Source organism: Cervus elaphus, chromosome 6 (genome assembly GCF_910594005.1).
Source record: "Cervus elaphus chromosome 6, mCerEla1.1, whole genome shotgun sequence".
In the NCBI taxonomy this organism is placed as follows: Eukaryota; Metazoa; Chordata; class Mammalia; order Artiodactyla; family Cervidae; genus Cervus; species Cervus elaphus.
Window position 1 is genome coordinate 3183399 of NC_057820.1, and position 23993 is coordinate 3207391.

Consider the following 23993-nt stretch of genomic DNA (forward strand, 5'->3'; position numbering starts at 1 on the left):
AGCTGGGCCCTGATCTCATCTGAGAATCAGGAGCGCCTTTCAGGCCATGTGGTCGTTGGCAAAATGCAGCTCCTTATGGCTGCAGGAGGGCGGTCCCATACCCTGGAGGGCTGCCAGCTGGGGACCGCTCAGCCCCTCGCCTCGTGGCCCCCTCCACAGGACGTTTGCCCCATGGCATTCTTCAAGCTGGTAGATCCTGTCTTCAGTATCCCAGCTCTCTGCAGGGAAGGCTGGGCCCGCTTATAAAGGACTCACCCGATTAGGTCAGGCCCACCTTGTTTGAGAAACTCAGTCAACTGACTAAAGACCTTAATTGCATCTGCAAAACCTTCACCTTTGCACGTACATAACCTAACTAAGGAGAAGGAAATGGCAACCCACTCCAGTATTCTTGCCTGGAGAATCCCATGGACAGAGGCGTCTGGCAGGCTACAGTCCATGGGGTTGCAAGAGTCGGAAGTGACTTAGCGACTAAACCACCACCACCTCCAACCTAACTAAGGGAGGGAAATCCCATCACATTCACAGTTTCACTCAAGAGAAGGGGGTTATATTGGCCGTTTTAGAATTCTGCCTTCCCTCTGGGTGAAAGCACATCCTTGTCTTTACTCATTGTTTTACATCAACCCTCACTGTCAATGATGGGGGAAATACTAGCTATGCTGTTGTTAGGCACGAGTGGTAAAGAACCCACCCACCAATGCAGGAGACATAAGAGACATGGGTTCAATCCCTGAGCCAGGAAGATCCCCTGGAGGAGGGCATGGCAACCCACTCCAGTATTCTTGCCTGAAAAATTCCATGGACAGAGGGGCCTGTCAGGCTACAATCCATGGGATCACAAAGAGTCAGACCTGACTGAAGCGACTTAGCACACAGTCTTGTTAACAGTCTGATGAGGAACACACCCCTTTTACAGATGAGAAAAACTGAGGCTCACGGAAGGCAGGGCACACTGACACACAAAAGCTACCTTCTGCTGGGTGCTCCAGGTCACAGCAGGCTGGAGGGAGGCAGAGTCCAGACTTGACCTCACACAGACCCCTGCCCGGCTGTGGGAGACGGGTCCCACCACCACGGAGCCTGTGACTGACAGCCGCCCCCCCGGCCCTGACCGAGCCAGGCCCCGGGCACCCACAGAAGCACAAGCTGACGGCTGAGATCCCCGAAAATGTGGAGGGTCACGGCCAACGCAGACCCCAGTCTGAGCGGCATCTTACATCCCTTGCAGGCTCTCAGGGCTGTCTAGCCACACCTCCCCACTCGCAAGGGGGACCTCCGGGGCCTGCTTGAACCCCTCTGATGACAGAGAGCTCCCTCCTCCCTGAGATGAGCTCTCCCTTCTCTGGAGGACTCGGCCCAAGGACCCAGCCTCATGCTGAGACACTCCCACCTCCTTGCGGCTTCAGACCGCCCTTTGTCCCGAGGTGATGGGCTGCTGTGGCTTCACCTTCATGATGGAGATGACTCATGCTGTGCCTCCTTGAGATGGCCACTCTCCCTGTCGGAGCCTCAGTTTCTTGTCAAAACTAGGGGCTAAACCTGGACTTGGTTCTCCAAGGGTGGAAACAGCATGCTGGCGGGGAGTTCCAGGGCCTTGCGATCAGGAAGGGTGCTAAGGGTGCAGACAGCATACTTGGTGGGGAGTTCCAGGGCCCTTGAGGTCAGGAAGGGTGCTGTGTGACCCTGGGCAGGTTGCTTTCCTTCTCTCTTTGGGAAAGTGTGTGGGAGAGCCTTCAGGGATCCTCGCAAGGAGCGTGATTTTATCCGCAGCCCCAGGGGGCTCCTCCAGGAGGGGACACTTGTTCCCCGGTCCGCATGTGGCTCATCCTATGCCTGGCCCGCAGGGGTTACTGAGCTTGCACACAGTAGGTGTGCACACAGTTAGGTGCGCAGTGAACCCAAGTAGGGAGGTGACTGGATGGATCCAATGGAGACACTGGGGTGGCGGGGCCCCTGGGCTGTGTGCTCCAGTGCTGGACGCACGCCTGTCTCACACCCACCACTCTGCTGAAAGAAGAGGTGGGGCCTTGCTTCCCGGGGCCCTGGCCACTGCCGGAGCAGAGCAGGACTGGAGCCCAGACGGCCCGGGGCCCACGGCAGCCAAGCGCTGGCCTCCACCTGCCTGCTCCGTGCCTCGGCCACAGATGGGGGCCGAGAGTGGGGGCTGGGTGCCCTGCGGCGCCTGCCTGCTCCGTGCTGGTACAGTGTCTCTTCACGCTCAGGACCCTGGTGTGGGGTTTGTTTTTGGCTACAGACGAAGAAGAGACTGAGCGTCTGAGAGGCCGGGCGACTTGATCAGAGTGACTCACGCTCTGGTTCCGGGTTCCGTAGCCTGCGGTTGCTGAGGCCCGGCCCTTGGCAATCATCACCGCTAATCGGAAACAGGCCACCGTTAGCCCCAGCTCTGAGCCGAGCCCTCGGCTCCTCAAATCCTCACTTCAACCCCAGACGCAGCGATCATCAGCCCTGTCGTAGTTACGACCAGACTGGTACTCTGAGAAGTAAAGCTTCTCGCCCGAAGCCCCACAGCCTCTACGTGAGGAGCTGGGATTTGAACCCACAGGTGGGATGACTGGGCCTCACCTGGACTTCCAGGTCTGCCGCCGCAGAGCAGGGGGTCCTGGGCTGCCCGAGCCCCCAGGGGGCCTAGGGTGTGGGGCTGGGACCCCGGGTGGGAGCGGCGGAAACCTATCGGCTCCTGGACAGCCAGGGACGCTGCGGGTTCTGAGGCAGGTGGTGAGCCAGGAGTGACCCGGGCCCCACCCCGCGCGGCGCAGCTGCAGGCCCAGCCAGGCAGCTGCCCAGCAAGCCCATGACCTCCGAGCGCTGTGACCCCGGGGTCACTGTGATGGGGCTTCCCACTGCCCCCAGCACGGGCCGTCACGTCTTCGTGTTTTCAATTGCAGCGCGGCCTCCGCCCACTGTGCGAACCCACCCAGCCCTCAGAGAAGGCAGCCCAGGGTCAGGGTTCCAGGGAAGTCTGTTGGCCCCGCTGCTGGGACCTGCTCCCTCCCGCAGGGGAGCTGTTGCTTCTGGAAAGTTCTCTGCTGCCCCCTGGCGGGAGAGGCCTGGGTGGGGGGGGGGTGGCGGCCTGCAGGCATCTCTGAGCAGGAAGAGGACTTTGGGGCTCCAGGACCCCAGGACCACAGAATGGTGGAGCACCCTGCCCGCCTCCCCTGACCCAGGCCTTCCTGGCTCCGCCTCCTGGGCGCAGAAGCAAACTGGGGCTCTCCTGACTCTGTCTCCTTCTGTTAATGAGGGTCCTGGGGAGAGAGATGGGAGGGGCCATGACTGCCCGGTGGTCCAGGAGGCTTCTTTGGGGACACGGAGATGTTTAGCAACTACACGGAGCAGTGGTTGCACAACATTGCAAGTGTTCCCTATGCCACTGAATTATCCACTTTCAACGTGATGTGTGGGCTTCCCTGGTGGTTCAGATGGTGAAGAATCTGCCTTCAGTGCAGAAGGCCTGGGTTTGATCCCTGGAGCCCACTCCAGTACTCTTGCCTGGAGAATCCCATGGACAGAGGAGACTGGAGGGTGACAGTCCACCGGACCGCAAAGAGTCGGACCCGCCTGAGTGATTAAGCACCCACATAGGCACACACACGATGTGCATTTCATGTCATCAAAAGGAGACGCTCGGAAGGGCGCCATGGGGCTGCCCATGGCCTTCGAGCCTCAGCGCCCCATCTGCGCGTCCGGAGCCGGTTTCAAGCCTGCCTGAATTCCCAGCCCTCAGCGGGTCGCTGGGAGGGACAGGAGAGGGGGCGGGCAGGGCCGGGGTAGGTGGTCCAGATCAGCCTTTAACTACACTCAGCGCTCAGTGGACGTCACGTGGGCTGGAGTCCCTGCCTCCGTGTGTCCCGACGGCTGACCGGGAGCCGCAGGTGGGACTGGCCGGGCTGGGCCACCCAGGTGGGGGAATACCTGGAGCCCCTTCCCCTGTCTCCGTCCCAGACGAGGGGCAGAGGGGTTTGGGGGAGGTCCCTGCCCTCAGGTCCTAACGGGACGCGATGTGAGGCAGGGGTGAGTACACCGGACTCCGGCTCTCCGCCCCTTCCTACCTGCTGTGTGACCGTGGGCAATGCACCGAACCTCTCTGTGCCTCCGTTTCTTCAGCTGTTCATCAGGAGATGAGCAGTCCTGACCTCGAAGTGTGGTTCGAGGATTCAAAGCAGAGAGGACCCAGGGCTGGACACTCGGTGAGGGTCTAGGGAAGGGAGAAGGTGCCCAGGGAATCCCACCATCCGCAGCTGACCGTCTGGGGGTACCTGGCCTGGGACGGCTGGACTCCCAGTCCTTCCCGCCCACACCCGAGGATGGGGTGCAGCAGCGGAACGGCCCCCCGGGGACAGGGCCTGATCCCTGGATACTCTCCAGGAGGCAGTCCAGCGAGGGGGGAGTCTGGGGACTCCAGGAGGCTTTCTGCAAAACACATTTATTGCTGCTTGGCCCCCTGACCGCGTGCCTCCCTTTCCCAGGAAACCAGCCCCCGAGACCCTGGGCCAGCCGGAGGCCGTGCCTGCGAGGCCTGGGCTCAGGACGGGGGCCCGGGGACCAGGGGGCCCCGGCGGACGCGGAGCTCGGTGGCGAAGGTCCGTGCCTTCTGGTAGAAGAAGAGGGACATCTCGCGGTCGAGGAGCGAGTGGTGGTAGATGGTGGCCAGGCGCGTGCAGAGCTTCATCTGGGCCCGCTTGTTGCCCAGGTCCACGGCCGCCGCCAGCGCCAGCTGGTAGTACCCGGCCGCGTCCAGCGGGTCCTGGAGACAGATGGCGAGTCACCGAGGGGACAGCACCGCGCCAGGGCAGGGGGCCTCGGGGGAGCTTCTCCCTGGGCTAGGCCCCCAGCCAGGGCAGCTCCAGGGCTGGCCCGTGAGCGTTCCAGGTGGGCAGGACACTTGCTCGCCCCAGACAGGCCAGCTTGGGCGCCTCTGGACGGGCCCTGCATGTTTCCCCCAGGGAGGAGCCACGTGCTCCTCCCACGGCTGCCTGAAAGTGACCGGGCATCTACGCAGGCCTGGACTGGCGTCCTGATGGCCCTGGGACTCCCGATGGTCCAGGGACCACCCTCCCTGCCTTGGCCCTAGAGCCGGGGCCTCAGACCTTGTAGTATCCAGTCCCCTCCTCCCAGAAGCCTCTTTCCTGCTCATCCCTGGGGCCTCTGGAAGATAATCCGTGGCTTCCCCTTGGGCTGGGCTGAGGTCTGGGAGGCTGGGGTCTGAGAGGTCCCTGCAGGGCCACGTGGCCCAGGGTGGCCTGGCTTGACCCCTGCAGCCCACGTCCACACTGATACCAGCATGCCCGGCCTTCCCTGCGCCAGGCCCAGTGCAAAGAGGCTCACAGGTGTCACCTCTCAGAATATCCTGCCACCCCAAGGGGACGTGAACCTGTCCCCCCAACCAGGGCACAAGCTCCCAGTTCAGATGCATCTTTGCCCTGAACGCACCATCCCCAGGCTGGGATGTCCCACGTCCCCTCACCCCTGCCAACTTCTGTCTCCCACCCCAGTCTCCACGTCTCCCACTGGAGGTCACCCGAGGGCCGGCATTAAACCCAAACTTGACTGTCCACTTCTGCTCACAGGGGCTCCCCAGGACAGAGGACAAAGTCCAAAGTCACCAGCCCTGGCTTGTCACTGCCCCCCGCACAGAGCAAAGGCCCAGGAGACAACAGAAGCAGGTGTGTGTAGCAGTTACTGTCCCCAGGCCAGGCGGGGGGACCCTGTGTGTGTGTGTGTGTGTGTGTGTGTGTGTGTTCGGGGGAGAGGGCAGGGAGCCAAACACAGCTGACTCTGGGCAACAGAAACCACAAGATGCAACCAGCCCTGAAGCACAGGGAAGCTCGGCAACGTGCAGGAGCCTGGGAAGCACCTGACAGCCTGGGGTGGGACGGGAGGGCTTCCTGGAGGAGGGGGCGTCCCAACTAAGTGGAAGGAACTGGCCAGAGTGGGTGGTGGAGGGGGCGGGGTGTGCATTCCTGTGCATGTGTGTACACGTGTGTGTAGAAGCTAGTGGGTGGCAGGTCTAGGATTCACACCCACGTCTTTCCTAGTCTAAGTCTAGCTCCTTCTGCTACGACAACACACGTGAGCTACAGACGGTCCGTAAAGACAGCACAGCAGCCCCCCACCTCCAGGACAGAGCCCTCGGGCCCCCTTTCTCCACAGGGCCGCAGGGTCCCAGTCACCGAAGCCCCAGCCCACGGCCCCTCATGCTGCCCTAATCAGCTGTCCGCTCCTAGCCTAGTCCCCTCCCTGTCCCGTGGGGGCACCAGCTCCTGCTGCAGCAAAGCCCGTGGAGAGCCAACCACACACATCCTGAGCAGCCCGGGGCCTGGACCTCGGGGTGGGGGGCTCAGCTGCAGGGGTCAGCACTGCCCGCAGAAGCCCCCAGCGCTGGACACAGCAGTGGCTGCAGGGATGACGTATGGCCAGCAGGTGTCGCCAGTGCGTAGTCTGGGCTGGGGGTTACCTGTGGGCAGTAGGGGGTCTTCCTGGGCCCCAGCTCCTAGCTGCCGCTGGCTGGGGAGGCGGAAGGGGAGAACTCAGCCCCGGGCTGGGGCGCCCTCCCTCCTCAGCCAACACAGATCAGGGACACAGTGCAGAGGCAGGGGTAGACCCAGAGTGGGGCTGACGTCTGCCTGTATGGGGGCGGGGGAAGGGGCAATAGGGCAGACATCCCCAGGCCCTTGTCCCATCCACTGCAGGGCTCACAGACGAATGGAAAAGTGGCCCCAGCTCCCACCACTGCAGCTCCGACTGGGCAGGGGCTCAGCCAGGGTGCCAGGTGTTCCTGCCGTAAAATTTGGGGCAAGTCACGCCCCACCCGAGCCCTGGTTTCCCTCTCTATGCAGCAAGATGGTAAAGAGTGCACCTCCTCTCCCCCAATCCGGGTGATATGAGGCTTCTGGGAAGGAAGAAAGGAAGAGCTCTGCACAGACTGGCAGGCTTCCTGGAGGAGGTGTCAGGGTGTGGGCTGTTCCTTGCAACCTGAACATGAAACGGTTAGCCACAACCCTATGGACTGTAAGACCGCCAGGCGGCTCTGTCTGTGGGGATTCTCCAGGTAAGAATGTGGGTTGCCATGCCCTCCTCCAGGGGATCTTCCCAACCCAGGGATCGAACCTGCATCTCTTATTGTCTCCTGCACTGGCAGGCGGGTTCTTTACCGCTAGCACCACCTGGGAAGCCCAGCTTGCAACATGGGTTTCTGGGAATAATGGTGACACTTCCCCCTTGTGGTTCAGCTGGTAAAGAATCCGCCTGCAATGCAGGAGACCTGGGTTCGATCCCCGGGTTGGAAAGATGCCCTGGAGAAGGGAAAGGCTACCCACTCCAGTATTCTGGCCTGGAGAATTCCATAGTCTGTACAGTCCGTGGGGTCGAAGAGAGTCGGACACGACTGAGCGACTTTCCTTTTCTCGCTTTTTCACTTTCCCCCACCCCAGGAATGTCTTTATCCACCTCCTACATTTTTTGTGGCTCACTCCTGCTGGACAGTGAAGACAGCTTTGCCGTCACCCCATCCAGAAGGTCCCTGCCACCCAACTACACTCATTTCATCCTTTACCCCGTGGCAGCTTCCCCCACTGACCCTGAGCTCTTGAGGGCAAGGCCTGACCCGCCTGGAAGCAAGGACAGTGTCCACTGGCCTCGCCTGCAGCTCACAGGGGGGCCCAGAGCTCCAGGGAGACCCCCGGGACTTGAGGAAGAGGACCGCGATGCCTCCCAAACACCCAGAGCCAGGCGACGGCCCCCACACCCCGGCACCCGGCCCTGCCTGCACCCCTCTGAACCTTGAGGTCGTAGAAGATGATGTCGCCAAGCGCCAGGTACACCTTCACGTAGTACAGGGTCTCCTCGTCGAACTCCAGCGGCGAGGTGCAGAGCGCCAGTGCCTTGAGGTAAAAGTGCTCGGCCAGCTCGCCGTGGCCCAGCCGACGGTGCAGAGAGGCCAGCCGGTGGCAGGCCACCCGCTGGTTCAGCTGGTCCCCTGGGGAAGTCGAGGGGGGCGGATGCCATCTCACAGTCCGGCCAGTCACCTCCCGGCCCCGACCCGACGTCCCATTTGTGATAAGTCACTTCAGTCGGGTCCAACTCTGTGACCGCACGGACTGTAGCCCGCCAGGCTCCTCTGTCCACGGGATCCTCCAGGCAAGGAGACTGGAGTGGGCTGCCCTGCCCTCCTCCTCCCGTCTGTAAGGGGCACCTAATGATGCCCGCTCTCCTGGCATCTCGGGGATGTGGCAAAGTCGTGGAGCAGGACACCCCCCAGCCCAGGCCTGCATAGAGTCCCCTGGACAGGGTGCTTTGCTTACTGTTCTGACTGGGAGAACCCAGAAGCCTGCAGTTTGTGCCCCTGCAGACACGACCTTTGGCCTCCCTGCTATATCCTCAGCCGCTTCCCACTCCATCCTCGGGGGGAGGCACCAGACGAGGCTGCCTGCAAAATCCTCCCACTTTTGGGGTGAGCTCTGCAAGACCTGGAGGCCCACCACCCCCCCCCCCCGGGGGCACACCTACTGTGCACTCGGCCCTGTCGGGCTCCTTGCCTCGGGGAAGACAGACGGCCTAGAAGAGCCAGGCATGGAGGGACAGGCCCCCTGAGAGGCGGACGGGGTTTGGCCCGCAGAGAGCAGTGGGGCCTAGGGGCCAGCAGGGCGGGGAGGACCAGAGGGCACAGCGGGCAGAAAGGCACCGGGCGGCCCCGCCTGGAGGGTCCCCGAGTGTCCGCGGTGCAGGGCGCCCCAGCCGGCTCCCTGGCCAGCAAGGGAGGGGCAGGGCGGGGGGCGCAGAGCTGCCGATGCTCAGGCGGGGCGGGACAGGTTCTCTGCTGCCCATCTCAGCAGCCTGGCCCGGCGGAGGGGGGTGGGGGGTGGGGTGTGGGAGAGGAGCCTGCGGGCCAGGGGACCAGAGGCCCTGCCCAGACCTCAGGGGTGGGGGGCTCTCGGGGCGGGGTGCAGGGCTCACCCAGGGTGAGGCTAAGCGCCAGGGCTGTGTGGGCAAACTCCAGGCCCTCCTGGGGCGTCTCCATCTCAGCCAGCAGCGCGGACAGCTTGTTGCAGAGCCGCAGCTCGGCCTCCCGGCTCCCCGTGGACACCGCCAGGGGCAGCGCCCGGTCCTGGAGGAGAGGGGGCAGGTCAGGCCTACCTCCTCCCACAACGGGCGGCCAGGCCCATGTCGTCCCGAGGGCCCCCAGGTCTGCCCCCGTGAACCCACAGGAGCTTCGTGTGCTAAGTCACTTCGGGCATGTCTGGCTCTTTGCGACCCCGTGGGCTGTAACCCACCAGGGTCCTCTGTCCATGGGATTCTCCAGGCAAGAACAGCGGAGCGGGTGGCCACGTCCTCCTCCAGGGGCTCGTCCTGGCCCGGGGATGGAACCCGCGTCTCCTACACCTCCTGCACTGGCATTGGCAGGCAGGCTCCTTACCACTAGCGCCACCTGGGAAAGCCTTCCCACCAACACCACACCACCAGTTCACAGCTGTGTGCCACGCCCAGGGCCACTGGGGCGTGAGCAAGGGGTGTGAGCCTTGCCCGTCAAGCTACACCGCACACCCTCAGACCAGCCCTGCTCCTCCTGGGTGCAGGGGGGCCTGACCAGGAGGGTCCAACACGCCCTGGGCACTGAAGAGGCTACTTTTATCTGTACCCCGGGGCCCAGCCACATGCGAGCTGGTCAGACGGAGGCGGAGACGCCGCCCTCCCCGGGAGGCACACGCAGACATGGGCCCTGGTCCCAGCGGCCCTCCATCTGATGTGCTGTGTCCTTGGACCTGCCCCTGCGCCTGTCTGAGCTGGTTTCCTTCTCTGTAAAAGGGGGCCAGGCCCTGCCTCCCAGGGTTGTGTGCATCCCTGGGAGGCGAGTCCTCTGATGGGCGTTTCTGGCTCTGTCCCGCCCAGGCTGGGGCTGGGGGTTGGGACGGTCCCTGACCAAACCACCCGGAAGCTAAGCATGTGTGCAAGGTGGGGAGGTCCTGCTCCCCAGGAGGGTCGCCCCTGAAGCTCAGTCGCCTGGACCCACGGGGCAGGGGTGGGGGACGCTCACCCGGTAGAAGGACACCGCTTTCTCGCGATCCCAGGTCCCGTTGAAGAAGATGTCTCCGGCCTCCTCGAAGAGCCGCAGCCCCAGGCCGGGGTCCCCCGTGTACAGGGCGGCGTTCTGCGCCGCCTGGATGTACAGGTCCACCAGCTCGCCCTGCCGCAGCACGTAGTAGATCTTCCCCGCCTGCAGCCAGGCCTGCGCCTCCTTGTCCCTCTTCAGCAGGTCGATGAAGACCCCCAGGCTGCGCTTCGTGTATTCCAGGGCGGACCTGTAGGCCCTGGGGTGAGACGTGGGTGCTCAGAGCAGGGCCTCCCGGGCCGGCCGCCCCGCTGCGTGGAGGGGGACCAGGCTCTCCCTGAGAGCCCGTCTGGACACCCTGGACCTGGGGCATCAGGGGGCTAGGCCCAGAGCCTGCGCGTCCAGGCTGGCGGGAGACCGGGGCGACACATGGCCCTTGTCCAGCAAAGGTGAGGAGGCCTTCGGGAGGGAAGCAGGCAGCCGTGGGGCCTTAAGGAGTGAGCGGTTCATCTCTGCCCCACCTCCACACACACAGGCCCACGTCACCTCCAGACACAGCAGGGGTCGTGACCCTTGGGCAGTGCTTGAGAGCCCGTCCAGCCAGGGGTTCTGACACGGATGGAGCCTCAGAACCGCCCAGGGGGCTGGTCAGACAGACACAGATGGCAGGGCCTGGCTCCCAGAGCTGCTGGCTCAGGAGGCCCGGGTGAGGCCTGCCACGCGTGTGTGCTCAGTCATGTCTGACTCTTTGTGAACCCGGGGACTGTAGCCCACCAGGCTCCTCTGTCCATGGGATTCTCCAGGCAAGAATACTGGAGTGGGTTGCCGTGCCCTTCTCCAGGGGATCTTCCTCACCCGGGGATCAAACCTGCGTCTCTCGAATCTCCTGCATTGGCAGGCAGGTTCTTTACCACTGAGCCCCCTGGGAAGCTTAGGAATGCGCATCTCCAACCAGCACTCAAGTGAGGTGGACGTGCTGACCCCGGGACCCCACTTTGAGGAGCGTTGGTCAAGGGTGCTGGCCCACTGGTCCTGCTGAGGCCCCAGGGTGAGATTCATCCCTCCAGAGTCCTGGGGAATCCAGCCCCTTCTCTGCTCTCGGAGAGCCCCCACACTGGATGGGGTGTTATGAGACTCCGCCAGCCTGCGAGCTGTGTGGTCCAGCCATCTGTCCCCCTCCCCTGGTCAGGACGCTCTGGGTGGGCTTCACACGTGACCCCGAAACCCTGCTCCGGGGAAGCAAGTGGGACGGTCACTGTCTCCTGGGGACGAGGACCCTCCAGGCACACACGGTCACTGTCCTCACACATGAGGGGACAAACGAGGGCCAGACTACGTGGCCTAGTGCTGGGCCAGCGGGAACACACTCAGGGCAGGCCGGGGTCAGCTTCCAGAAGCCGCCACGGCAGGAAGGATGACTCAGGGACACATGCTCCACCCCCACCCCTTGGGGACAAGACGGGGCCTCCTGGCTCGGCGCCCGCCTGACCCTAAGGACAGAGGGACTGTCCTAGGACGGCGTCCGGCACCCTCCCCGCCCCGGCGCCGGGCCTCACCGCTCGGTGCCCAGGGCCAGGTACAGCTGGCTTATGGTCTCCAGGAGCTGCCCCTCCAGCCCCTTGTCGTTCGCCCTGCGGGCCAGCGAGAGCTGGAACTCGTGGTAGACGACGCACCGGGCCTCGTTGGGCACAACCGCACTGTAGAATTGACAGAGCCGCCGGACGGCGAGCAGCTGGCCTGGCGGGAGACGGAAGGGAGAGGCCCCATCAGGCACCGCAGCGCCCTTCGAGGGTCCGCGGCCCCGGCGGCGCCCCCGCCCCCGTGAGCTGGGGTCGCTCCACGTGGGGACAGGCTGGGTGTCCGGCTCGGGGTCACACAGCCGGCCAGCAGCCGTGACGGGGCCAGGCAGGGCATGTCACAGATGCTCGAGGAACGGCGTTGATCCCTGGGGAGCTCCCAGGCTGGGCGGTCCTGGCTGCGCTCCCCTGATGGACCGGGACACGTTTCTGTCTCACAAAGCTCCTCCCAGCCAGACAGGGGCTGCATTCGAGCATGCTTAGCTGCTCAGTCGTGTCCAACTCTTTGCAATCACATGGACTGAAGCCTGCCAGGCTCCTCTGTCCATGGGATTCTCCAGGCAAGAACACTGGAATGGGTTGCCATTTCCTCCTCCAAGGGATGTTTCTGACCCAGGGCTTGAACCCATGTCTCCTGCATTGGCAGGCAGGTTCTTTACCAACTGAGCTGCCAGGGAAGCCCGAACAGGGGCTAAGCCCCCACCAAATGGATCACCAGCTCCCCCACAAGGCAGACAGACAAGCCAAGTCCAAAGCTGGAGCAGAGGACGTGAGGCGGAGATGGGATTCACATCCGGCTCCTGCTTTCCACAGCCGACGCGCCTTCTTGAAGCCGGGCTCCAAGCCCACAGCTTTACTCACCTGTTCTAAAGCCAGAGGACTGGGAACAGTTGGGAACTTACACTATTGAAAATGAACTGGCGGTGTAAGAGTCAGACGTGACTTAGCAGTTAAACCACCACCACCAAATCACCAGTGGGCCAAGGAATGGGGACTTCCTTGGTGGTCCACTGGTGAAGACTCTGCACTCCCAATGCAGGGGACCTGGGTTCAATCCTTGGTCAGGAAACTAAACCCACATGTTGCAACTAAGACTTTGCATGCGGCAACTAAGACCAGCTCAATCAAATAGCTAAGTATTTTAAAAAATGAACAAGCAAAAAAGAATAAACATTTCAAATCAAAAACCTAAAGTTCACCCTTAAGAAACTAGAAAAAGTTAACTCACTCCAAGTCAAGCAAAAGAAAGGAAAAATCAAAGTTCAAGCGGAGATGATAAAATAATAAAGTAGAGAATAGAAAAATAGAGAAAAGCAATGAAACCAAATCATGGCTCTTTGAAAAGGTTAACACAAGTGACAAAATTTTAGCCAGACTGACCAAGGAAAGAAAGGAGTTAGCTGAACATGACTAAGATCAGGAGGGAAAGATGGGACATCACTACAGATCTTATGGGAATAAAGGGGGAGCTGTGAACGGCTCTATGGCAACAAATGAGATGACCTAGATGAAATGGACAAATCCTAGAAAGACACAAACTAGTGAAATGGACTGAAAAAGGAACCTCAAGGACTGGGTGACCCTGGGTGTCCCCGCGCTGTTCCATATGGGGGAGGGGCAGACCCCCTGACCCCCTGGGGAGCCTCCTGGGTCCCCCAGCTCTGCACTCCCAAGGTTGGGGGCATGGGGGGGGTCACAGATGGTTTCTGAGAGGCCAGTGGGGGGCCACGTGCCCTTGGTGACCACTGCCCGCCCGTGCCCAAGGCCGCAGGGCAGGTCGGGGGACCCAGCTCCTGGCTCCTCCTGGAGGTCCAGGGGATTCCCCTTCCAGCCTCACTGAGTGGAACCTACATCCCTCTATTGCTCCCCAGTGCTCTCAGGAAAATGCCAAACCCCAGCCTGGGGTCTTGGGCCCCTGCCTAGCTTCCCACCTGAGGCTCTCACCACCCATCACCCGAGCCACTCACTCCAAACTTGGCACCACCCTGCAGGGCCCATCACTCACCCCGGGGCCTTTGCACAGGCTGCGCCTCCCGCCAGGCCCCCTCCCTCCAAACTTGGCTAAATTCTTCTCATCCCTGGGATCCCAGACTCAACAGCCGGCCCCCTACCGGTCGGGGCCTGGAGCCGCCCCACCATCAAGCTGAGCACCTGCTTCTGTGGCTCTCGTGACCCGAGCATCTGTTTCCTGTGGCTTGACCACCAGCCCCCAGCAAGGACCACTCGGGCGTGTTTGCTAGTGGAGACCCGCCCAGAGCCTGCCACTTGATGAAGCAGCTGCCCCGCATGCTCTGAGCTGGGGGAGGTGTCTGGAGGGCCCGGCTGTTGGGAGACGCTAAGGATACAGCACCAGCAAAGCACCCAGTATGCAAGGCCCACGTGGCCGCTTTGGCTTGGCGGCCCCCCCGGCCTGGCCTTGGCTGCGTCCGGGGTCTCCCACTGGCTGTCTGCCCGAGATGGCCAGGATTCCTGGCTTCGGGACTCTCAGTGCAGAAAGCAGGGTGGTCCCAGGCAAGCCGGGAGGAGCTGGTTGCCATGGTGACATCTGGCCCAGCACGGGGCACCTCAAAGCACCTGCCAGTTCCCACTACTAGGCATTCTCGGTGGAGAAGCAACCGCTCGCCTTCGAGTCGTAAACCCCAGGACTCTCTGAACAGACACGGAAAGAGCCCTTGCTGGCTGGCGTCCCAGGCAGCCGGCGTGCCCGACACTTACTCTCCCAGTGGTCCATCTCCACGGCAACCAGAAAGGCCCATTCGTAGTAGCACTTGGCCTGCCGGGCGAGCGCCCTGCGGATGCACAGGTCCCCCAGCCGCAGCAGCACCCTGGTGAAGTCCGGGCCGCCCTCCCTGCTGGGCAGCCGCGAGAACAGCTTCACGGCCTCCAGGAGGTAGTGCTGCGCTAGCCCGCCGGCGCCAGCCTGCAGACACAGGGCCCCGAAGTTGGCCAGGACCACCGCCTCATTCCGCGGGCGGCCCAGGCGCCTGGCCACCCTCAGGGCGCGGTAGTAGCCCTCGGCCGCCTGCCGGGTCCTGCCGGTCCTCTTCAGGGCGATGGCCGTCATGTTGGCGATCAGGCCCTCCTGCTCCGAGGTGGCCACTGCCGCCTCCAGGACGGACTCCAGGATGTCCAGGGCTGCCGGGCTCTGTCCGTGAAGGATGTGCAGCCAGGCCAGGGCCACCACGTGGTCCATGACGGCGCGGCCGCCCAGCCGGGCGTCTGTCTCCACGGCCTGCGTCATGAAGGCGATGGCCCTGCCCTGCCACCCGTGCTGGCTGTATAGCTGGGCCAGGCTGGCGTAGATGGGGCCATGCAGGGCCCGCCCAGAGCCGGAGGCCGGGGAGGCCAGCGCCTGCCGGAGGTAGTGAGCGAGCTGGGCGGGCAGCACGGGGAGTCGCGGGCTGTTCTGCAGGACCAGGGCCGCGCTCCGGAGCGCGCTGCCCAGCGAGCCCCGTGCCCGCATCGAGGCCACCCTGACGCAGCTCAGCGCCAGGTGCGGCAGGCACCTTTGGCTGTAGATGCCCGCCAGCAGCAGGTAGCAGTCCGTGGGCCAGGAGGCGCCCGGGGTCCCCGCCACCCCGGGGAGCAGCAGCAGCAGCCTCTCCAGGAAGGGCAGGGCCTCCTCCGGCTGCTTGAGGCGGGCATGGTGCTTGGCCAGCAAGAAGCAGGCCCGGGCCTCAGCTTGCGGGCTGCGGCCGCCGATGGCCCTCCGCAGGGCCAGGGTCAGGAGGCCGGATTCGGCCTCGGAGCTGCCAACGTGGCCGGGCGTCCCCAGGAGCAGGGCCAAGGCCTTGGGCACCACCTGTGCGCACTTCTCCTTGTTTTTCTGCCGCAGGTGGACGGAGGCCAGGCAGGTGTACACGGCCGCCACCAGGACCAGGTCCCCGAAGCGGCCCCCGAGCACGCCCAGGGCTTCCTCGAAGTACACGCGGGCCTGGGACAGCTTCAGCCGCTGCACGCACAGCCGTCCCAGCAGGAAGCAGAGCCTAGCCAGGGCCATGGGCAGCCCGGCCTTTTTGGCCACCCCGCGGGCCTCGGCCAGCCGCCTGACCAGCTCCTCCTCGTCGGTGAAGCCGCCAAACACGCCGCTCAGCGTGGGTGGGGAGAGGTCGTACAGGCCCTGGAAACTGGCCTGGAACCCGAGTGCATCCAGGAACAGCAGCTGGGAGCCCAGGGCCTCGGGGTCAGCCCAGTCATCTCCCGCATCCAGGCAGAAGGAGGGTTCCTTGGTGTCCGGCAGGCTTGCTCCGCTGGACGCCCTGTGGACACCGGGGGACCCTGGTTCCTCGGGGCATCCCTGGCAGGACTTGCATTGTTCTAGAACATTCTTCACCTTCTTCAGGATCTCCCGTGGCTCTGGGTTCAGGCAAGGTGGGGACATTTCTGCAAATGACCAAAACGCCCGGATGGGTGAGAGCGGGATCTGAGTCCAGGCAGGGCCAGGGGCGTCCCTTCCCTGGTTGCAGCATCCCTGTCGCCTCCCCCACAAGGCTGCCCTGGGCATCTGAGGTTGCAGTGGACCGCTGGGCACATTGCAGGGCTGCAAGAGTGACTTTCCATGAGAACATGGAGCAAGCTGGCCAAGCCTCTACCAACCTGCGTGCCTCACTGAAGTCCTCCCCTCTCGGCCACGTGCAGGAATCCCCATGACATCAAGCTGTGGCCAACCAGAGCTGCTGACCAGTGTGAGCTCCAAAGCGCCCTCAGAGCTGACAGTGCAGTCTGTGTCCACCTGCCCAGCTCTAGCACGGGGCCCCTCTGACGGGGAACACCGGGAACGGCTCCCAGACCCCGGGGTCCCCCTCGTCCGGGCTGGTTTGGGAGTCTGGTTACTAAAGGGTTAAAAACGAGTGCTGAAGAGTCTGGGGACAGGAGCTGCCCATGCCTGCCCTGCCCGCCTGCCGAGGGCCTGTTGGCCTTGGATGGACTCAGCGCCCGGAGGCATGTCCAGCCTTGAGGAGCAAACAAGCTATGTTTCCTGTTGGGCAAACACGCGCTTTGAAGGGGAATTTGGAAGGAAAGAAGCGGGAGGTAAAGACTCTTCTGTTTCAAGTTCATTGTAAAAAGTGTGTTCAAAGCTATTAGCCTGTAAAGGCTAGGAATTAAAAAAAAATTAAATACGGTTGAGCAGCAAATGTACAGCTCGACCGTGTACTTGATTAGCTGAGAAACGCCCACGTCCAGCGGAGGCGCCTGGTCTCCCCTGGGCATCTTTCTGGACTATCCTTGTTACCCTGCCCCCGCAACAGCTGAGGTCCTCCTGAAGGCAGCCTGTGGAAATCCGGGGAGTGGGGAGGGCCCCGGGATAGCCCTGGGACCCCGGGGGCTACTCCCAGCCTTCCTCCAAGGGGCCCTTCCGTGTTTGCGTGTGGATGGATCCCATTCCCCGGAAATCTCAAAGGGTCCTTGGCTCGTGTGTCCCCAGGCTGTCCCTGACGCAGACCCTCTGCTGTGGCGGAGATGGAGGTGTGGGAAAGAGCAGGTCCTCCAGGGACTTTTCCAACGTAAGTCTCCACAGTAGCGCCCTCTCCACCCCCTTCACCTCTCCAAGTAGTACGCAGGGCAAATTTCAGCTGCTCTGGGTTAAATGAAAGAAACCCAGGGACTTCGTGATGGTCCAGTGGCTAAGTCTCCGCCTTCCAAATACAAGGGGCGTGGGTTGGATCCCTGGTCAGGGAACTAGCTCCCACCTGCCCCAGCTAAGAATTTGCAAGCCGCAGCCAAAACCTAGTGCAGCTCAAAAAAAAGAAAGAAAAACCCCAGAGTCAGGCATAAGCTCATCCCTGGAGGCTCAGCTGGTAAAGAATCTGCCTGCAACGGCGGAGACCGGGGTTTGATCCCTGGGCTGGGAAGATACCCTGGAGGAGGGAACAGCTACCCACTCCAGTGTTCCGGCCTGGAGAATTCCACGGACTGTATAGTCCATGGGGGGGTCGCAAAGAGCTGGACATAACTGAGCAACTTTTTCACTTTCAGGCAATGGCGGGATATGCTTCTTTGCTGGGGACAGTGCAGGGGGCCAGGCTATGGGCTGGGCAGTGGAGAGGTCACCCCACCAACACTGGGGACAGTGCGGGGCGGCGGGCACATTCCCTGGGGACCTGCTGGGCACAGTGCGGAGGGAAGCCTCACCTCTGCTTCACCCAACCTCCCCACAAGGCCAGACCGCATGTCACCAGCTCTTCCCCGCAGAGGAGTGAGGTCCCCGGCCCGCGCCACCCCGAGGCCCAGCCCCACGCCCCCAGGGCTCCCCTGTGGGAAGGACGTACCTCGTTCCTCCTCCTGCTGCTGCGTCTCAGCTTCTTCTGACGTGTCTGAAAAGTCAGAGAGAAGGGAGGCATCACCCTGGGACCAGTGCCCTCTGTGCTGGGGCCGAGGCGGGGGCGGCTCTAGGACGGTAACACCCCTGACACCAGCACCGAGCAGGGAAACGGTCTGGCCTTGGCCAGGGGGGCAGGAGGGGCATCAGCCAAGAAGCCAAGTCTTCCAGGACGCACCCCCGACCCCTGCAGGCCTCCACCCTCCCTAAGAGGCTGCCTGCTCCTGCTGCCCGCCCTCTGGGAGTGGGGGCCGCGCTCTCCCGATGCCGCCGGCTCGCCCCGGGGCTGGGCGGCAGAGCTGGACTTGCACCCCCTCCTCACCCCACCACCAGCACTCTCCTACGCCTCGGTTCCCACCTCCTGGAAACGCCGAGGCTGACTGCCCGCTGCGCTGCCAAGGAAACCAAAGGAGAAAAAGAGCTGTAAAAGGCCAGGGGAGTGTGGGGAGGACCCCACCGCAGCACCAAACAAGACTCCCGACGCAGCCTCTCAGGAAGAGGAGAAACCGTGAGCCAGGCTGGCTTAAGGCTGATCCGCCGAGGTCTCAGTTCTCATTTAACTGCTATGCAGAGCACATCATGTGAAACGCTGGGCTGGATGACTCACAAACTGGAATCAAGATTGCTGGCAATATCAACAACCTCAGATATGCAGATAATACCACTCTAATGGCAGAAAGTGAAGAGGAACTTCACAGCCTCTTGATGAGGGTGGAAGAGGAGAGTGAAAAAGCTGGCTTAAAACTCAACATTCAAAAAACGAAGATCATGGCATCCAGTCCAAACACTTCGTGGCAAATAGATGGGGAAAAGTGGAAACAGTGAGAGACTTTATTTTGGGGGGCTCCAAAATCACTGCAGACGGTGACTGCAGGCATGAAATTAAAAGATCCTTGCTCCTTGGAAGAAAAGCTATGACAACCTAAATAGCATGTTAAAAAGCAGAGACATTAGTTTGTTGACAAAGGTCCGTCTAGTCAAAGCGATGGTTTTTCAGTAGTCATGTGTGAATGTGAGAGTTGGGCCATAAAGAAGGCTGAGCGCCAAAGAATTAATGCTTTTGAATTGCAGTGTTGGAGAAGACTCCTGAGAGTCTTTTAGACTGCAAGGAGATCAAACCAGTCCATCCTAAAGGAAATCAACCCTGACTATTCATTGGAAGGCCTAATGCAGAAGCTGAAGCTCCAATACTTGGCCACCTGATGCGAAGAGCTGACTCATTGGAAAAGACCCTGATGCTGGGAAAGACTGAGGGTAAGAGAAGGGGGCAACAGAGGATGAGATGGTTGGATGGCATCACCGAGTCCATGGACATGAGTCTGCACAAACTCAGGGTGATAGTGAAGGACAGGAAAGCCTGGCGTGCTGCAGTCCATGGGGTGGCAAAGAGTCAGACATGACTGAGCGACTGATCAACAACAAAGGAAGGAAACCCATTAGTTTAAATCTAATATTGGTGGGAAAATTCTTAAAACATGTGCCAGCGGGCAAGCAGGAAAGATATGCATGAACATATGCTTATGTGTATGTGTACATATGTGTATATATATGTACAAGTGTGGGCGTGTAGGTATATGTGTGAGTGCACGTGTATTCACATGAGCATGTGCATATGGACACATACATGTGTGTAGGTGTATGTGTGTGTTTGGGTGTGTCTGTGTGTACTCATATGACTATGCGTGTGTGTGTGTGTGTACACATATCCGTGGGGTGTGTCCACACGTTCCTCCCGCAGGAGGAGCGGATGAGCGGGAACGCTGCGTCCCCAGGGCCCAGGCAGGGGCGGGTAGGCCTGTCCTGCGCCGTCCCCTCTGCCCACGACCTCCGGCTGTGGCTGCCGACACGCTCCCTCCCTCTACTGTTCGGACCGCAGTCCTAGGCCCTGTTGCTCCCCCGGCCCCAGCGCAGCCGGCGGTCTTAGGCTGGCGCCCAGAGTCAGAGAAGTGGCTCGGCTGAGACCCGTCCCCGGGGCAGCCGGGAGGCTCAGGCCCACCTTCCTGCCTCTCCCGGCCACTCCCCCTGCTCCTGCCTCTCTCTCCTGTCACGTCCCCACCTGCTCTGAAGGCAGCGCCAGCGTCTGTCTGGCCGCCTGTAAGGGCCCAGGGGCTGGCATTCAATGCTGCTAATGATGGAGGAGGCGGAAGGTTCCTTAAGGGCAGCGGGATGGGGTTGCCACCGCGGACAGTGGACGAAGCCGGAGCCGTGCCGCACTCCGCAGGGGGGACAGTCCAGCCTTGCAGCGTGGTGCGGGCAGAACAGGGCCGAGGGGTGTCGGCCGGGGGCGAGCTCTGCACCCTTCCTGGTCTTTCCGGGAACCTGCCCTAAGAAAGCTGTTCTAAATCACAGGCTGTAGGGTTCTTCCCTGTGGCTCAGACGGTAAAGAATCTGCCTGCAGTGCAAGAGACCCGAGTTCGATCCCCAGGTCAGGAAGATCCCCTGGAGGAGGGAACGGCCACCCGCTCCAGTATGCTTGCCTGGAGAATCTTACGGAAAGGGGGGCCTGGCGGGCTGCAGTCCACGGGATCGCAAAGAGTCAGACACGACTGAGTGACTAAACACACAAGGCGATTCCAGCTGCAGGTCCTCAGAGGTCCCCGGGGCCATCCTGAGGGGTGGGAGGAGCACCCCCGTGTCCCCCGCCACCTACCCAGGCTGTACACCGTGCAGACATTGGTGCTGGCCGTCCTTCTCAGCAGCTGCCTGGCCTCCTCCTCAGAAAAGCGCCCCTCACGGCTAAAGAAAGACCTTTCTTCTTCACTGAGAAAAATCACATTTTCCAAGCTGGAAAAAATAAAGCGCATGTTAGATTGCACATTTCCAAGTACACATTTCACATGAAGACCCTTGTCCCTCCCTCACTTGGCAGACAATCCCTGCCCAGTGATGAAGACACCGAGATAAAAACAAAATAGGTCCCACCCTCAAGGATGCTTCATCAGGCCAGAGGCAGACACCCAGCAGCAGGAAAGGCTGTGACAGATGCAGCTGATCACAGTTTCTGGAAGGGGAGCTCCTGAGCAGCCTTCAAAACCCCACCTTAAATGCCCCTTCCCCTGTGAGGCAGGCCATGACAGGCAGGCAGACTCAATCCCTCCCCACTGCAATCTCTCACAACTCTTTATACAACACGGGCTCAGAGCACACGGGTACTCAGAAAAGTCAGGCCGAGGAAAAACAGGAAGGAACAAAGCGAGGGAGGGAGGGAGTGGGGGGAGGCAGCTTCTGCTTATAGAACTAAATTAACGGCAAAATATGAAGCTTTCAAATGTACTTCGAAACTTAAGAGGGAGCTATTATGGGAAGTAAAAGAAACCCGTAGGGTGGATTATGACACGTTAGACATAATAAGCCTGTATTCCTCAAAGAAGTCAGTGTCCTAAAGCACAAAGAGACGGAGGAACTGTCTCAGATCAAGGAGATGAGACTCAAGACAAGTGATAATATGGGGTCTGAAATTTTCTTTGGCTCAAGAGGGGATCACTGGGAAAATCAGCAGGATCTAAGCTCTGCAGAAGACAATTCTATCAGTGTTAGTTTCCTGATTTTGACAGTTGTGCTGCGGTCATGAAAGCGATGTCCTGGTTTCAGGAAACACATGCATTATTTAGGGGTAAAGGAACGTTGTGTTTGCAACTGACTCCCAAAGAATTTAGGAGAAAGAAAATGAAGAAAAAAACAAACAGACAGGAGAAAGTAAGTGTCATAACATGTTAACATTTGGGCAAACTGGGTGAAGGACACAGAGGAATTTTACACTCTTTTTGCAACTTTTCCTTAAGCCTGAAATTATGATGAAATAAAGAATAGTCACCAGAATGTACATTAAACAAAAGGTAAAAGACCCAGATCTGGCATAGGAAAGACGTTTAGAAAGTATTTGTTGAGTAAATGAGAGAAGTTGTTGGCGCTTCTCTGGTTGTAAATAGGATCACCGGCACTGGGCCCTGTCCACCTTCTGGGTTAAGGGAGGGCAGCAGACCAGTTCAGACCCACAGCGACTGCAGCGCAGACCCTTGGCAAGCTCAGGACGTGTTTAAGTCACATGGGGCCCGGCTGTCTGTTGAGACATTGCGGTCTCCCCAGGGACGGTGGCAATCATCTAGACCAAGGGTGCCCAAACAGTGTTTCACAGAACACCAGCTGATAGGGTTTGTCTGGAGGTCAGATAAGTGTGAAAAGCACACTTCGACAGGACGAGGAAAAGTTTCACGCTCTGGGTGCCTTCCTTGTGCTGGGAGTTCCACCAGCCACGGCACGTGGAAAGCCCAGCCCTGCTGACGAAGTTTGAGATGAAACCTTGGGGGCAGCACGCTTTGGGAAACTAAGGTCTGGTTTCTACCGTCAGCATCAGAGCCCAGCCCAGCTTCAATCTGCTTCTGATGAGCGGGCGGAAGAGGCTCTGGAGCAGACAGGCCCTTGAGTTAGGGAACAGAGTGACTGGTAGTACCTGTCAGGATGGCAGAGTGGCAACCGAGACTTGGTCTTGGAGGCACTGAGGTGCCAGACAAGAATGAAACAGGACGCCAGGGCTAATGGGGCACTAGGGACAAACATCTCATGATGGACCCAGGGGCAGCTGCCTGCCCAGTAACAGGTCTTTTCTACACACTGACTCCTGGGTGGAGGTCTTAGCAAAAGGCCAAGAACATGCCTATGCTGCTGACCCCTCTCTAAAGGTCGCCTCCTCCTCCCCTGTGCTGCCCAGGGCCAGGTGGTGGGGACCTGGAGGCGACTGGACAGGCCTGGCTCAGAATTCCCCAGATGGGGTCGGGAGGCTCGCACAAGGAAGAAAGCACAGCCAGGAAGGGTGCCGCTCCCCGCCCCCCAGGGATGGCAGACAAGACCAGGGGCCAGCAGATGGTCAGAGCAGTGGCCTCTGAAATGCGGGTCAGCAAGGCCTGGGTCCCAGGGGGCCTTGAAGGTCAACCTTATTTGGAAATAAGACCTTTTTAGACGGGATCCAGCCAAGGATGCTGGTGTGAAGAGATGATCCTGGTTACCCTCACGGGAAACAGGAGACGCGGTACAAGCACACAAAGACAGAGGCAGAGGTGGGGTGATGTGACCACAGGCCCAGAGCCGCCTGGAGCCACAGGAGCTGGGGGAGGCGGGGAGGACCCCCCGGGGGCCCCCGAGGGGCAGGAACTCTGCCGGCACCGGGATTTTCATGTCCAGCCTCCAGTCCGGCGTTTGAAGCCCTCAACATCTTGCTGCTGGCCCCGCGGGCCCAGGACACCCACGCACGTGGGCACCTGTGTGTTTCAGGGGCCGGCCCCGGCCACCCTTGGGGGAAGGGCAGGAGAGGGTTCAAACAGGAAGCGGAAGTCAGGCCGTGGGGACGGCGGGGCGGCCCCGGGCCGGGCCTCAGCCCTGGGGACAGAGGTGAGGGTGATGAGGAGGAGGAAGGGGCAGGGCCTCAGCCACTCACTCAGACGCCTGGCCCTGCACACTGATGAGGCTCGTCCGCACAAATCCGACCTGGCCGGAGGCTGCGTGCCGGCCCAGGCACCAGGGCAGGCTGGGCACCTGGGCGCCCAGGATCTCGATGCGGTCACCGCTTTGGAACGTCATCTCTTCGGGCCCTGAGCCCTGGCAGTCCGCTACAGCCAAGGCTGGGCCTACGGCTGCGGGAAAGAGGCCACGCACAGTGAGGGTGGGGCCTGGGCGGGCCAACAGGAGGCCCTCAGGCACACTGCTGGTATCCCCAGCCAGGGAGCTCGCAACTCTGCTGAGGACTGACCCAGCGCCCGGCCAGGGTCGTGAGACCACAGGGCTGGGTGTCCACGCGGTCCTGGGAGATGGGGCCTTATCCCCACCCTGAGCATAAGAAACTGAGGCCTGGAGATGTTGATCAACTTGGCCCAAGGGCCCACTCGGGGCACATTCAGCTGAAAATGTTCACTTAACAGGTCCGCAGGCCATGCAGACATCAGTCAGTCTGGGTCAGATCAAATGCACTGGGCCTGATGGTGGCTCAGAGGGTAAAGAATCCACCTGCAATGCGGGAGACCCGGGTTCGATCCCTGGG

The 23993-nt window shown here is 61.1% G+C and overlaps 1 protein-coding gene across 3 annotated transcripts in view; it reads right to left on the minus strand.

Annotated features, from left to right (window-relative positions):
- Nucleotides 1–4425: 4425 nt before the first annotated feature.
- The window catches only part of SH3TC1 (SH3 domain and tetratricopeptide repeats 1), a 57891-nt gene continuing 38323 nt past the window's right edge, over nt 4426–23993 (minus strand). For all 3 annotated transcript variants that reach the window (XM_043906087.1, XM_043906086.1, XM_043906089.1), the window contains exons 9-17: nt 23394–23589; nt 20613–20746; nt 17913–17957; nt 14359–16026; nt 11623–11803; nt 10052–10325; nt 8974–9124; nt 7800–7996; nt 4426–4765 (exon numbers count right to left, since the gene is read on the minus strand). In XM_043906087.1, the coding sequence (XP_043762022.1) occupies nt 4544–4765; nt 7800–7996; nt 8974–9124; nt 10052–10325; nt 11623–11803; nt 14359–16026; nt 17913–17957; nt 20613–20746; nt 23394–23589 (3068 nt within the window). In that variant the 3' untranslated portion in view covers nt 4426–4543. The remainder of the gene's footprint in view (nt 4766–7799; nt 7997–8973; nt 9125–10051; nt 10326–11622; nt 11804–14358; nt 16027–17912; nt 17958–20612; nt 20747–23393; nt 23590–23993) is intronic.